Consider the following 15,280-nt stretch of genomic DNA (forward strand, 5'->3'; position numbering starts at 1 on the left):
TCCTGGGAGGCCAGGCGGTGCAGTTCCCAGGATGGCCACACAGGGGCGCCCCGCCGCAGCGCTCGGGCCCGCGCGTCCGCCGCAGGCAGGGTGGGCGGCGCGTCCCCACCCGGCAGAGGGCCCTGCGGGCCGGAGGGGCGGGGCCCGAGCCTCCTGGCGGCGGGGTCAGAGCTGCAGGGTGCAGACCTCGCCCCGCCGAGGCGCCGGGGGTCTGGGACGTCCGTTGACCGCGGCGGGAGAGGGAAAGGGGACGTGAGCATCACCGTCCCCATTTCCCAGATGAGGCCACCAAGGCGCGGCGAGCGTCAGGCAGCTGGCGGGGGCGGCAAGGACAGTGCCACGCAGGCGGGGGAGCGGCGATCGTTCGGCGGTGCCCCCTCACCTCTCCAGCCATGGGCCCGGGTCTGGAGGTGGGAGGCTGGCTGGCCGGCCGAGGGGCCTCGCCGGAAGGGGCAGCTTTGGCAAGGAAAGTCCTGCGGTGGAGAAACGCACAGAGGACGGGCCGGGATGCAGGCTGCTTCCCGCTGCCTGGGGGCCAGGGGGTGCCTCGTGATCCCTCAGGGCTGAGCTGCTCGCCAGTTAAAGTGCTCTGTGCTGAGCGGAAGCCACCTCCGGTGTCCTCGGCCCCAGAGGCCTGGAGGCTGGTGATGAGGGACCCTTGGGGTGGCTTGTAGCCCAGGCCTGGTTGGGGGGTGGCGGCGGGAGCCTTGGCCTGCCTGGTCAGGAGGGCAAGAAGCTTGCCCAGCCTGATGCAGTGGGAGGATTTCTTCCTCTATGTTCTGGGCACTGGGACAGGAGGCTGGCTCTGGAGTGGCCCTGCTGGACGTCAGGGGCAGCCAATGTGGGTGGGCAGAGGACCACAATTAGCTGCCCACCTGGAAGGTTGTGGATGGAGCTCAACCCCTCCTGGTTGTCTTGGCCGAGTGGGCCTGGTGTCCTCTACACTGGTCCGGAGTCAGGAAGGTCCATCCAGCCCAGGTGGACCCCACAAACACAGGATGACCGTGAGAGCGGGGGTGGCCGCCTGGATGGGGGCCGCCTGGAGGGGACCTCTGGGGGCCAGAGGGGCTCAAGCTGGTGGCTCTTCGTGCATTTCATCCCTTCTGCATGGATGTTTGCTTTTCTCTGGGGCAAGAATCCCGCATCCTCAGCTGGCTTCCTGAGGAGAACGTGACCTAGAGGAGGTTCGCGACTCCCTGGGGTGACTCCTAAGTCCTCTTGTCTGCCCAGACTCACCCTGGGCTCCAGACGGCCTCGGGCGTCTCTGTCTGGACGTCCAAAAATAAGCCCATCCAGAGGAGGGGGCAGACACGGGGTATTTCTGGCAGTCGAGGGGCGCTTACTTCGGGAGGGTCATTTCTCTGCAGCCGGGCCGGGCTGGGATGGATGGAGTCCAGGCCCTTCCTTGGCCAGGAGCTTTACAAACATGTTCCTCCCAGAATTCGCACTTTCTTCTCACTTGAGGAAGCCATAGTGATCCTCCGGGTGTTGCCCACCTTAGGCAGCCCTTGCTGGTGGGCAGGACCCTGGGCCAGCCAGGCAGAGCAGTCAGCTCAGCGGGAGGCAGCTTGGGTAGCCAGGAGTGAGTCTGCCGGTCCCTGAGGTGGCACTCGGAGGGTGGAAGCCAGAGGAGGCCCTGAGCCTCCCGCTCTGGGCTGGCTCGCTGGCGGCCCCACCCTGTGTGTCCAGCTCCCCGGCCTGCCCTGGAGGAGGCTCCATGGGCCTTGGCAGTGAGGCCAGCAGGGGCTGGGGGACACTGGGGCCTTTGCTGTAGGAGCCTCGCCTCCTACAGGGTGTGGAGGGTCCCAGGTCAGTGCTGGGTGGGTGGGGACAAAAGGCTCGTCTGTTCCCCCCCACCTCCCCCCACCCCCGGCTCAGCTCCTCTGCTGGTTTGGGTTTTAGGGGGCAGAGGGGGATGATGACAGCCACTCTAACAGGCCCCTTAGTCCCCAGCCCATGGGTAGGGCCCACGTCTAAGCCCTTTGGGTAACACTGGGCCCAGGGTGAGTGGGACCCTGGATGAGGAGGAGTCCATGATGATAGTCACAATGACGCTGACAATGGTGCCAGCTCACGGTTGAGCACCCACTTCGTGGCCAGCCCTGGGCCTGGTTGTACTGTAAGCCCAGGCCCCTTTCTACAGACACGGCCCCAGGAGGTCGTAGGGCCTCCCTGTGCCTGGGGAGCCTCACCCCCGCTGGTGGCCAGGAGCTCCAGGAGGAGGCCAGAGCCTCAGAGGCCAGCCCACGAGCTCCCTGCCCCCAGCCGCCCCCACCCACACCAAATGGCAGTAGCTCCTTGGCCCCCACCCAGAACGAGGGGGTTGCCCCAAGCAACTCAGAGTTGCTCCCACCCTCACACCCCAGGGACGCCCAGCGTAGCTGGACAGGCCTCCCAGGCTTCTCTCCTGGCCGGGAGCCTGGAGGCCAGAGGCTTGTCCAAGGCCACCCAGGCAGCTGTCAGCGTAGGGTGCCGGGGCCAGAAGGGGGCTCTGGGTGAAGGAGACCAGCTCCCAGAGCTATGCTGGAGCATGTGCGTATGTGTGTGTGTGAGCCTCGAATGTGTGTGTATGAGCCTCGTGTGTGTGTATGAACTCTGTGTATGTGTGCGCCCCACGTGCGTGTGCACCCCACGTGCGTTTCCACTCGTGTCTCCCCGTATATCTCTGTGTTTCTGTTGTCTCCCCAACTCTGTGTCTCTCCGTCTCCTGTGCGAGGCTGCATGTATCTGCATGTCTCCGGCTGCGTGTACTTGGGTGTGTCTGCAGTGACCTGAGCTGTAAGGCAGTGTCTGTTTTAACTGAAGCCAGTGGAGAGCCCCGGGAAGTGTTCTGGGCTGCTGATGGCAGGCCCTTGCTGTGCACCACGCACCACATCCCCACTCCGACGGCCAGCGAGGTTAGGTGACCTGCCCAAGGCCACATGCCCGGGAAGCAGGGGTCCATCCAGTGGGGGCATCCACTGTCCTGCAAGTCATGGCCACCGAGGTCCCAGGTGGGACTCCCTGTTCACGACTGTCCTTCCTCCATTTACGAGGGGAACCCAAGGCCCAGGAACACAGAGTCTCCAGCACGGGGGACATGCTGGGATCCCTGAGGCCCAGCTGGGGTCGGCGTGAATGTGGAGCAGGCAGGTGCCAGCGGGCAGGACGTGGGGCCTCCTTCCTGACCCCACCACGCTTGGACGCCTCTCCCGCCTTTGATCAGGCCAGCCCTGACCCTCCGCCCTCCCTCTGGGGACACTTTGCTCCCAGGGTCAGAGCTGGCTGGCTGAGCAGTGTGGGAACTCAGGGGCAAGCCTTTCTCCAGGCAGGCGGGGAAGGAGGTGGGGTCGTGGGGGGGGTGCTGAGCATAGGGTACCCAGGCGAGCAGTCACTGCGGGGCCCGTGGTCGTCCTCCCCTGGGAAGTGGGACCGTAGCTTCCACTTGGACTGCTTCGGTGTCAGGGAGGGGCCGGAGTGGCAGGAGGGGCCTGGCTCGGGGCTGGCCCCATGGATGTCCAGCAAACGTGCACCTCCCTTGCCCTGTTCCCCTTCAAGTGACTCCAGCTCCCGCCAACTGCCGAGGCCACCAGCAGCCACCTGTATCTCCCGCCCCTGTCCATTCTCAGGGCCCCTGAGCACTTTGCTCAGAGAGGTCCTCACTGGCCACCACCCCGTGCCCCCCGCCACTGCCCTGCACTCCCTCTGCCACCCCCCACGAGCCTGTGAGCCCTGGGAGGCTGCGTCCACATCTCACTCAGGCCCCAGTAGTGGCTGCCCGTCGAGTGCCCACCTAGGAGTTGAAAATGGCGCTAGACCCTCGTGAGCCCCCCGGGGGCAGCCGGCTCGGCGCCGGGTCTCGGTGTCCGTGCTGGGCACACAGACACCCGACTGGAGACTCAGGGCTACAGGATGAGCTCTCAGGAGCCAGAGGGCACACGTGCCTGCGTACACACCACGTGTACACACATGCCTTCTCACACACGCTCACGTGGGAGGACACACGCCCCTACACGTGCTCCCATGCAGGTAGGTTCATACTCACCCGTCCCCTACACGTGCTCACTTGTAGAAACTCACACCCGCACTCACACGTGTGCTGCACAAGCTCCTCCGCATTCTCACATGCACACTTTCCCACACGTGCCCACTCCCACGCACACATGTGCACACCCACATGCATCGTCACACACATGCTCACTGGCACACACGCATTTACACACGTGTTTGCACATGCATGCAGTGGGCCCATAGCTGCGGCAATGACCTCAGGAGCAAAGGACTTGAGTTGCTTTTTTTTCCCCAACACATGTTCCCACAATAAAGAAAACAGGAAGGGACTTGGGGCCAGCACAGGAAGGGGAAGTGGCCTGCGCACAGGGAGCCGGCTCCAGCGGGGTGGACCCTGGGCGGCTGGTTGGGTGGGACTCGGGGGCAGACAGACAGACGGACGGCTGCCGAGTGGGGCGGTGGAACGCCCCTCCACAGCGTCTTGGCTGCTGATGCTCACGGCAGCCCCCCACAGGCGCCACCCCTTCTGTTTCCAGGGGAGAAACCGAGCCAGGGGATGGCGTGTCCCAGTCACCGAGGAGGGCTGGTGGAGCTGGCATTCAACTGGGCACATTAGACCACGCTCCCATGGGCCCGCGTCCTGCAGCCCACTTGGCAGCGGCCATAGCGAGGGCCTCTGTCTGGGCCACCTGGTGGCTCGGTGGGGCTCTTCTGCAGCCCCGCTGTTTGTCCAGCACTGGGCACACCCGTGGCACCCCGGACTGGACTCCGGTAGTCTCGGGGCCGCCCTGAGGTGAGTTCCACAGTGTGCTCCCTGTCCATCCAGCCCATCCCAGGAAGCCCAGAGCATGTGCTGCAGGAGACAGTACTTAAGATGGGACCACAGGCCCTGCCCGCGCGACCCCATGGGACTGTGCATACCTGGTGGCAGGGGCTCAATGGGATTCCTCCTGCCCCAGAGCCTGGCCAGGGCTGAGTATACGGGACGTGCTCATAAATGCTCCACAGATGTGGAAATGGAGGCACAGAGAGGGGCCACAACCTGCCCAAGGCCACACAACAAGGCAGTTCTGACCCCACTCATGCCCTCCTGGGGAGAGCAGAGTCCGAGGGGAGGGCTGGGCAGGTGGGTTCCCGGGCGCCCTGTCCTCCCTGGGGACACAGCTGCTGCCTACAGTGACCTGCTGTGCTGCTGCCGCCTTCCCTCGGTTACTCCTCGAGACTCACGCATGAGACCCTCCCCACTCTGCAGGTGAGGGGGCCCCACAGGGCGGCTCGTTCCTTCGCTCCTCGCTGACCTGCAATGTTTCTTCCCCCCGCACCCGCCCAGGGCACAGGCAGCTGGGTTTCCACTCACTCCAGAGAGTGGTCTGGTGATCACGTCTAGGTGGGGAGAAGGGGGGTGGTTTCCTGGGTGGGGAGGGAGAGCGAGCTGCAGGGTTCCGGAGACATTTCCAGTCTTGCTTTGTCTTTTTTTCCCTCGCTTAAAATAAAAATCTCAGTTGGGAGAGACCCAGGAGGACCAACAGTCTTGGTTTGCCTAGGACTGGGGGTTCCCAGGATGCATGTGGGACTTCCAGGGCTAAAACAAGGAAAGGTCCAAGGAAACCAGGACAAGTTTGTCACCCTAGAGGAACCCCAAGGCCATTTCATCTAACCCCACCTGATGCTTGAACTCCCTCCTTGTGTTCTCACCCCATGGCTGTCCAGCCCTGCTTACATACCTCCAGTGATGGTGAGCTCATTATCACACAGAACAGCAACAGCTGACCGAAAGGCGGACACAGCCAGGACCAGGCGCCCGTGAGGTCAGAGTTTTCGGAGTGGTGCACGGGGGCCCCGGCCCACCTTCAGGGGCTGTTAGACAAGGCTTCCCAGAGGAGGAGGTGGGGAGGAAGGCAGGGAATTCCTGACCAAAGGAACAGCACAGGCAAAGGCCAGGCAGCCTGGAACTTCATAGGGATTGAATTCCTTTGCTGTTCTCCCTGACAGCTGGTGAAACTCTGTGGTCCTCCCCTCACCCTGTCTCCAGAAGGGAGTTCCTTTGGAAATGTGATGGTCTGGCCCCTCCTGCCTTCACTCCCCAGCTTTCTGAGCTGGGAAAGGCCTCAATGCCGGGGGAAGAGCTGCTAAATACCTCAGAATGCTGTTCTATCCTCTTCTCATTGAGGCTCATGGATCCTTCGGCACCAGCATCTGCCCCCTCCTCCAGGAAGCCTCCCCCGACTTCCCCAGCCCTGGATGCCTCCTCTTCCACGAGCATCAACCTTCTTCTCTCCTCAGGGTCACCACCACCTCCAGCCCCTGCCAGGGACCCCTGCTGCTCCCCAGTCGAGTTTTCTCACCTCTGACCTTTACTGCTGGTCTCCCTTCCAGAATGCCCTCTTCCCCTGAAGAAAAACTTCCTTATCCCTCAGAGATGTAACTCAAATGCCAGCTCTTCCAGGAAGCCTTCCTGTATCTCTTGGATTGTGGGTGGTAACCAGGCTCTCTGCCTCCTCTGTAAGCTGCTCCACTCCCTCTGTGCTCTGCGTGCAGAACTGGGGAGACCTTGAGCCCTGGGGGCCCCAGCAGAGCCCAGCCCTGGGGTGATGCCTCTGAGCACTCAGCCCTTGTGGGGACCCAGGAGAGGCACTGGGTTGTTTGGCTCTCAGGCCAGCACACAGCAAGTGCATAATAAGTGCTTGCTGAGGCATATTCTCTCAACCAATATTTCCTGAGCACCCCCTCTGTCCCAGACACAGAGTCACGTGGCTGCCCCATGGGGTCCATCTCCATCTCCCCTCCACCCCCCAATGCACATAGAGCAGTCGGTACTCAGGTGGCACCCAGAAGAGCTGGCCACTCTGGGTTTGGCAAACGGTCAAAGGCAGGGGCTGTGCCTTCCTGTAGCCTGGGAGCTGAACAGGATAACAAGTGTGTCAGCACTCAGCACGGCCCTGGCACCCGGCACACACCCTGTGGTGGCATCACTCAGGGTTACTCTTCTCTAAGCCCAGAAACGCCCCTCACTGGCTAGGGGGAGCCATTCCCGAGGGAGAGTGCGTAGGCATTCTGGGGTCCCCAGGGCTGGGTCTGGGTCTCCAGGACTGACTGAGCACCCAGGGGTGCAGCAGTTTCTCAGACAACATTCCGAGGCTGCTTGGGAGAGGCCCCAGGCGGGGAGGGCAGTGCCCAGATTTATCCACCAATCGCACGGGCTCCTGGCACTGGAGCACGCTCTTATCTGCCCAGCCCAGCATGGGGGGGGGGGCGGTGGCCGGGCCAGCTGGGGCGGGACGCTGCCTGGGGAGTGGACACGGAGCAGGGCCGGCAGCCCCAAGCCCCACCAGGTGGGTGACAGCCACTGAGGGCTCTGAGCGTCCTGCAGGCCGGTAGCCGGCTGCCTGCCCATCTCCTGCACCATGTCGGACGGCGAGGGCCCCTCCGCCGGTGAGTGGCAGCGCTATATTTACTCTCAGGGCTCTGGTTGCAGAGCCAAAGCCACTGGTTGCTGAGGGCGCTGGGCCCCCCCGCGCCCCTGCAGGCTGCAGGCAGCTGTGGGCTGGACCCCCTTCCTCCCAGCCTGATGCCTGGGGGGCCTGTGCTCTTGGAGCAGGGAGCTCGACTTTCAGAGCTAAGTCCTCCTGCACCCCCCCGGCTTCCCGGTGGATGAGGCCGGAGCAGGAAGCCGTGGCTGCCATGCACCCGTCCCGGCTGTCAGCCGGGGCATCCGGAGCCGGCCCACAGGACAGTGGCTGGACCCCCGGGTGGGTTCCAGCTGCCACAGGCCCCTGGAACTGCATGCAAGTCAGTGTGTGTGGACATTCGTCTGGAGGTGGCAGGGAGCCCACAGCTTCCACGAGAGTCCCCAAAGCTCTGGGACCTCTGAGAAGTTTTGAGCCCCTGGTCTGCCAGCGCAAGGCAGGCCCTCTGTGGGCCCCCAAATCCTCTAGGCTGGAAATGGCCAGGCACGCAGGCAGGTGGAGGGGGGTTCAGATTCTGGGGTCTGCACCCCCTGTCTACTCTGCCCAGGACGAGGAGCTATGGTGGGGACTGGCTTCCGTGTCCCTGGCTGGCTATTCCTGGCTCCTTCCTGTTAAAGACAAGCTCTGATGTGGACATCCCCCCCAGAACCAGCCTTGGGTGGGGCCTGGGCTGGAGACACCTTAATCCAGGGGGTACATCGGGGACTCAGAGTCAGGCTGCCCAGGTTCAAATCCCAGTTCTTTCACCTCCAGACTGGGTGACCTTGGGCAAGTGGCTTATCTACTCTGAGCCTCAGTGCCCCTGGGTGATTAAGGAGACAGTGGTAAGGGTGCCTAGTTAGCCCACAGGTGATTATGAAGATTAAAGTGATAACGTGGGGCAGCCTCTGTTGGTGCCTGGTGTGCAGTGAGCGCTCAGTGGTGCCTTTGCAGAAGCAGCGCGTGGGGGTCCTAGGTGGGAGCCCTAAGGTGCTGGGGCCTGTGCATCCGGGTCCGGCCTCGCCAGCCGGGCCTCCTTGCCTAAGTCACGGCATGTCTGTGGCCCATGGATTCCGAGTCAGTCAAACACCGCCACGGAGAATCTCAGGCATGTCAAGCTGTCCCTGGGGGCCCCGGGATGGGTTGTGGGTGACCGTGGTGTGGCCCCAGCCTGCATGGTGTCTGATGGACAGTTCCAGTGCCTGGGCCAGGCCAAGTCAGATTTGGAACAGAGTGTGTGTGCGTTGTGTGTTGAGGAGGGGGACACCGACAAAACTGGCCTGACCTCACCCTCTTCCCGCTGGGCGCCAGCGGCGCTGGCTGCCAAGAATTGTCCGCCGTGGCTGTGAGGGCCAAGGAGCCAGGATGGGGGCGGGGGGCGGCAGACAGGCCCTTCTGGCTGGCTCTGGCCACACCTGACGCTGACCCGGAATAGCTCTCCCCCTGCACCGGGGACACAGCCCTGCTTTTAGCAGCTTGTAAAACCAGCCTGGTGGAGATGGGTATTTCAGGAAGGCCAGGACAATATTTAGCCTGTCGGGGCAATGGAATGGGCACTGAGCATGTGTGTGTGTGTGTGTGTGTCCAGGAAGCTGGGAAAAGACTGGGCCTTCACTGCCCCCTCACCATCTAGGAGAGGGCAAGCTGAGTTGGGGGCTGGTGGGCATCGTCCTGGCTCTGCCCACCCTGGCTGGGCAGGTTGCTGTGGGCAAGCTCGGGGCTTGGCTTCCCACCTAAGAATACTGCGGGGTCGTCTTTGGTCTCTGATGTGCTGGCCTTGCCATGGAACCTGGTTGGAAGGAATGAAGACAGCTCCTGGGGGCAGGGGTGCACGTTTGCTTGTCGGGGAGTCTCCTGGAGTGTGTTGTCTGAAGTTCGAGTCTTTCTAGGATTCCTACCCCACAGCAGCATTTGGGCCCAGGAGGGGCCAAATCATCTGCTGTGTCCTGTGTCTTGGCAATTTGGGACATAGTTTAATGCCTGGAGGGGCATGGCATGAACTCCACTGTATAGCTAAGGAGATGGAAACTCAGAGAGGCAAAGAGGCTTGCCCAAGGTCACCCAGCAGCTAAATGGTAGAGCTGGGATTCAAACCCAGCTCTCCAGACCCTGTTTGCACAGAACCCAGATTACATCCCTCTTCCAGGAAGTCGAACCCTGCTCACCCCAGGAGGCAGCATCCAGGAGGCAAGCCTGTTTGGCCCTTGTCTGAGCAATGGCCCTGCTCATTTTGAAGACAGCTAGCTCAACATTGCCTCCAATAATTTGTTAAAAAAAATGTGGTACCTTGTTAGGGTGTCAGAAAACTTCTGCAGATCAGAAGTGCGGTGGCAGGAGTCAGCTCCAGGATTTATGGCTCCGTGCCGGGGCGGGGGGCCTGCAGGCTAAGGTTACTGGGAGTCAGCACCGTATTTATAGCAGGAGCTTGTCTGAGCCGAGGCCTGCCAGCCAGCACGCCACGTCCAGCGACAGTGTCCCCCTTACAGTGGCCTGGATTCCGGGCCTGGCTCTGCCCCTTAGCGTGGTGGAGCAAGGGGTGGGTCACTGCCCCACGGAGGCTGGGTTTCCTCATCTGTAAGATGGGGCCTTGCTGCGTCCCTCCCTGGGCCTGAGATGGTGTCTGTAAGCACTGGCACAGAGCTAGATAGAGGGGCCCAGAAGGTGCTGGCTCCACACATCCTGGGTCTGTCCATTGTCTTTTCGGGCCTTTGACTTGTGGTCTACCCCGCCCCTCTCTCAGGGGAACTCTACAGGAAGATAATCCAGTCTCCGTGCTGTCAGTTCCCTCCATGTTTGGGAATGTTTCCAGCTAAGCACTTTTACAGTTCCGAGTACCAAAGAATAGGCCATTGCACTCTCAGCAGAGCACCGAATGCAGGTCCGTCAGAGCCCACGGTTTGAATCCCCAGTCTACCACTCCCTGGCTCTGTGACCTGGGCAAGTCACTTAACCTCTCTGAGCCTCAGCGATGGGTGGACATTTGCCCTGCCTCGGAGGGTGTGGTGAGGATGGACGCCCCTAACCTGAGTAAGTGCTCAGCCAGCAGAGTGACCGTCTTTCTCCTCCTGTACAACCTTTCACCAATCCCACTGCCCCCGTCTGGGCCACAGTCACCCCGTTTGTACACTGCTCTGAGTTCTGCAGCCCCCGGGGGACCCTGCACCTTCGGAGGGCCCACCCCCCACCCCTATCTGCTCCTCTTGTTGGGTAACAGCGTTGAACGATGCCAGCATAGACGCACCATCCTGCTCCCAGGATGCTGGGTGTCAGGAGATGTGTTTGGGTAGGGCCCATTGCTGTGTGAGCTGAGACAAGACTCCTGCCCTTTCTGGCCTAGAGAGGTTATTTATTCACGTCTATCAGCAATGAATGCTACAGGCAAGCGCACGGTTCTGTGCAGGAGTCCCGTGTTCCAACCCCAGGCAGTCCTCAGCCCCACCTGCTCTGTGCCGGCTCTTGTCTAGGCCGGCGAGCCTCTGAGCAGCAAAAGAATAAATCCATGTGGCTAACGGCCCCTGGAAGTCCCCTTGGGGGCTTTTATATTTATGACAAGAAATACAGGTTAGCAGCTGTTGGGAATTCAACTTGGAAACAAAAGTTACCCTCCTTCTGTTCTTTTAAAATATGGGGTCCGTTCTAATTGAGTGTTCTTGAGATAGCAAGATAAGGTTTATATATTTCTTTACTATATTTAAAAAAATGAAACAAAGCTGTCAGTGTTTGCAACCGCTTATCTGCTTTTTTCTTGAAACTGTGTAATCAAAATAAAATCCAGAAAGTGGTGGCTGAGAGGGGTCACAGACAGCCATTGTCATTGGTAACTGCTGATGTCAAATTTCTGCATTCGTCAGAACAGCTCCCTTGTGTTTTGCTGACTCTGTCACACCGGATGGGCTCAGCGTGCCGTGGAAAAAGCAAATCTCCGTGACTCGGCTCAGCAAAGGTGTATTTCTCACTCATGCAAAGTCCGCTGCAGTCTGGGTAACTCTCAGGGCAGCTCCCCTACACGGTGGCTCCGTGTGATGCCCCCATGTGGACCCACACATCTTCAGCCACGAGGCAGCGGAAGACGGGAGTGGAGATGCCATACTGGCAATTAAATGCTTCTGTCCCAGGGTGACCAATATTGCCACTACCGGCATTTCATTGGCTCAGGCAAGTCACATGGCCACACCTAATGGCGGGAGGGTGGGGTACAGCCCTCCAATAGTGAACGGTTGCAATAGCAGCCCCCCATTGACTTTTTTTCCCATTTGACTTTTTTTTAAAAGCAATCCATTTTAATTATGATGTTTAGAGTATATTGTGTGAGTTGTGGTCGGCAAGCATCTGAAATGCAATTCACAAGTTGTCCCCATATGCAAATCACAAAGCAAGGGGCAAGATTTTTCAAAACGTGCTCTCTCCCACAGACTGGAGTTTGCATTCCAAAGCACAAAAATTAATTTCTGAGAGATTTTGTCACAATACCAGCAAGAAAAAGCAAAACCAAGAGAAACATGAGCTGTTAATTGCTAAAAAGTTCTAAGATTTATTGTTTGCTAAGGCACAGAAGAGGGAGTTGGGGTAGTCAGTTCATGAGCCCATTTAATCAATGAAGTCAATAATAAAAAAATAGGATATAGGGGCCGGCCTCATGGCCTAGTGGTGAAGTTCAGCATGCTCCACTTAAGTGGCCTGGGTTTGGTTGCTGGACATGGACCTACACCACTCATCCACAGCCATGCCATGGCAGCAACTCACATACAAAATAGAGGAAGATTGGCACAGATGTTAGCTCAGGGCGAATCTTCCTCAGCAAAAAAAAAAAAAAAAAAAGTGATATGAGTTTAGGAGAGCATGATTATAGAAAGATTGGAAAATGAAAACTATGAGGAGTTGGCTTCGTCACACTAATATAGACACTATTTCTTTGATTCTCTGATGCTGCCAAACAGGAGCTGCATCATCAGTTTAATAACAGGCTTTCCCAACTCACCTTTAAGAGTATATAACTAAACAAATTTAAATAAAAATTTGCAGCCTAACAGAAGGCCGTGGCAACAAACAACACACATTGTTTTGTATAATGAGATGAGACTTGGCTTAAAAATAACGTTTGCAAAAACTAGAGGTTGTCTCAAGCCCTTCCCCTAATTGACGCAACTGCTAGAAATAAAACTGGAATTCGGTCTGGGATGCTGGGCTCCGCGCTGGGGATCAGACGCTCCCGCAGTCCTGGGCCCCATGCTCCAACCTGTAAGCCAAACTGTTTAGAGAACGCTCTCCCAAGTTTAAACACATCTTCTAGGAATCCTGCCTCATTTATTTCGGGTGGAAATACACGTCAAGGCGCTCGTGCAGTTGCAAAAAACACCCTTCCTGCCACGTCTGGAGGCAGGGCGAGCCCAGGGTCTGAGCAGACGCTCCCGGGCGGTAGGGCGCTGCCAGGACGTGCGTGTGCACGTGCCCTGCCAGGCCTGCGAGGTGCGGGAGGAGCCGGGCTTCAGCCCCGAGTCTCCTCCTGCGGGACGTGCCTTCAGCAGCCCTGCTCAGTTTCCCAGTCCATCTGGTTCACAGAAGAGGAGAGGGGAGGACACACCTAGTATGGAGCCAGCAGCCAGAAGGCACCTAGACCGCGCCCCGCCCCCCCCCTTAGGCAGGCAGGTGGTGATGAGGGGGCTTGGTGCTGCCTTGAGGCGGCTGCGGGGGTCCCCCTGCAGGCAGGGCAACACCCAGGGAAGGGGGTCCTGTCTCATCTTGCTTGGTTTGGCCGAGTCAGGAGGGTTGGACCTGCAAAAACAGCCACTCCCTCATCCCCCATGGACTTTCTTCGGTTTTCTTTCCATCTTGAAACTTGTTCACCTTGTTGAGAGAGGAGGAGCCTCAGCAAAGACCCCCAAATCAGGGGGTGAGGTGTCATAAATAGGCATCATCAGGACTGATAGCTGTGACATCCACTAGATGTGACCTGGTGCCTGGGCGGAGGCCTGCTCACCACCGTGTCAGACTCCAGACAGCCGGCCCCCGGCAGGAGGAGGGCCGCAGCCAGGGTTGCCCTGGGCCCTGTGGGGTCTGTCGGGGTGGCCTTAGCCCCGGAGCAGCAAGGAGAGCCTGTCACAGGGTCAGCGTCACTGCCCCCTGCCCGCTCGGAGCATGTGGGGTCCCGGGCTCCCAAGCCTGCCCTGAAGCTGTCAGGAACTTGAAGGGGGCAGCCGGCCAGCAAAGCTGTGCTCAGGGTCCTCCGAGGCCCACAGAGAGGAGAAAGGGAGTGGCCAGTGAGGCTCAGGGCTGCAGGCTCCGTGGACAGAGTCCTGGGTTCTGATCCCAGTGCACCACTTCTTTCTTTTGGTGACAGCTCACTGAGAGGTGAATTACTTACCGTACGTCTCACCCATTAAGAGTGCACAACTCAGGGGCTGGCCCCGTGGCCGAGTGGTTAAGTTCGCGCGCTCCGCTGCAGGCGGCCCAGTGTTTCGTTGGTTCGAATCCTGGGCGTGGACATGGCACTGCTCATCAAACCACGCTGAGGCAGCGTCCCACATACCACAACTAGAAGAACCCACAACGAAGAATACACACAACTATGTACCGGGGGGCTTTGGGGAGAAAAAGGGGAAAAAATAAAATCTTAAAAAAAAAAAAAAAAAAAAAAGAGTGCACAACTCAGTGATTTATGCTATGTTCACGGAGCTGTGCAACCATCACTACCACCAATTTTACAGCACTTTTATCCTCCCCAAAAGAAACCCCCTACCCATTAGCAGTCACCCCCAAGCCCCTGGCAACCACTCATCTACTTTCTGTCTCTATAGATTTGCTTCTTCTGGACCTTTCATATAAATGGAGTCAGACAGTATGTGGCCTTTTGTGACTGGCTTCTTTCCCTGGGCCTCACATTTTGAGATTCCTCCCCGTGTAGCCTGTATCAGCACTTCCTTCCTTTTCATTGCCAAGTAATAGTCCATTGTATAGTCACAGACCACCCTTCGTTTACCATCCGTCGGTTGGTGGACGTTGGGGTTGTTTCTGCTTTTCGGCTATTAGGACTAATGCTGCTGTGAACACTGTGTGCGAGTTTCTAGGTGAAGATGTTTTCACCTCTCTTGGGTGTATACCTGGAAGTGGAGTTGCTGGGTCCTATGGTAACTCCATGTTCAGCTTTTTGAGGAACCGCCAGACTGTTTTCCAACGTGGCTGCGCCGTTTCCATTTGCACCGTTGGAGCGTGAAGCTTGCGATTTCTGCACAGCTTCTCCAACACTTGTTGCGTGTCTTCTGGCTCTAGCCTTCCTAGAGGATGTGCAGTGGGATCTCATGGTTTTGGTTTGCGTTTCCTTACTGCCTAATGATGTTGAGCATCTTTTCATGTGCTTATCGGCCATTACCTCTGGGCCCCGAGACCTTAAGCGTCAGTTTCCTCTTCTGTAAAATGGGGACCATGGCAGCGCCCGCCTCATGGGCTGTGCAGAGGATCCAGTGGGGTGGTTCTAGGCTCCGGGCATGGGGTGGCTGCCCAGCAAGCGTTTGCTGCCTGACGCTGCAGGCTGGGCTTAGAGTCCCTCCTCTGCAGGCTGTTATGAGGGAGGGACATGGAGAAAGCTGGGAATCTGGAAGTTTCTGCAAGTTCTGAGCCCATTTAGAAAGGGATAAACATCACCAGGAGGCGCTGAGTGACACTGGCCCTCCCCTGGCTGATCTCTTCCCCAGCTTTGAAGCTTGGCTGGACGGGGCAGCCAAGAGACCCGGCCGTGTCTACACAGCCCCGGGGAAACCCAGACGAGGCAGGTGTCCAGACCACACGCTCAGTGAAGACAAGCCTGGCTCATCGTTGGGTTTCCGGTGAGGAGACACCAGTAGGTTTTT

General features: G+C 58.9%; 1 protein-coding gene across 3 annotated transcripts in view; it reads left to right on the forward strand.

The window, feature by feature from the left end:
* The first annotated feature begins 7,236 nt into the window (after nucleotides 1–7,236).
* Nucleotides 7,237–15,280, forward strand: part of EML1 (EMAP like 1) — a 168,503-nt gene continuing 160,459 nt past the window's right edge. Inside the window, exon 1 of one of the 3 annotated variants that reach the window (XM_014854571.3) lies at nucleotides 7,237–7,422. In XM_014854571.3, coding sequence (XP_014710057.1) covers nucleotides 7,395–7,422 — 28 coding nt within the window. In that variant the 5' untranslated portion in view covers nucleotides 7,237–7,394. The remainder of the gene's footprint in view (nucleotides 7,423–15,280) is intronic. The other 2 variants (XM_014854574.3, XM_070514302.1) reach the window with 2 other exon arrangements.

This window comes from Equus asinus, chromosome 7 (genome assembly GCF_041296235.1).
Source record: "Equus asinus isolate D_3611 breed Donkey chromosome 7, EquAss-T2T_v2, whole genome shotgun sequence".
Taxonomy (NCBI): Eukaryota; Metazoa; Chordata; class Mammalia; order Perissodactyla; family Equidae; genus Equus; species Equus asinus.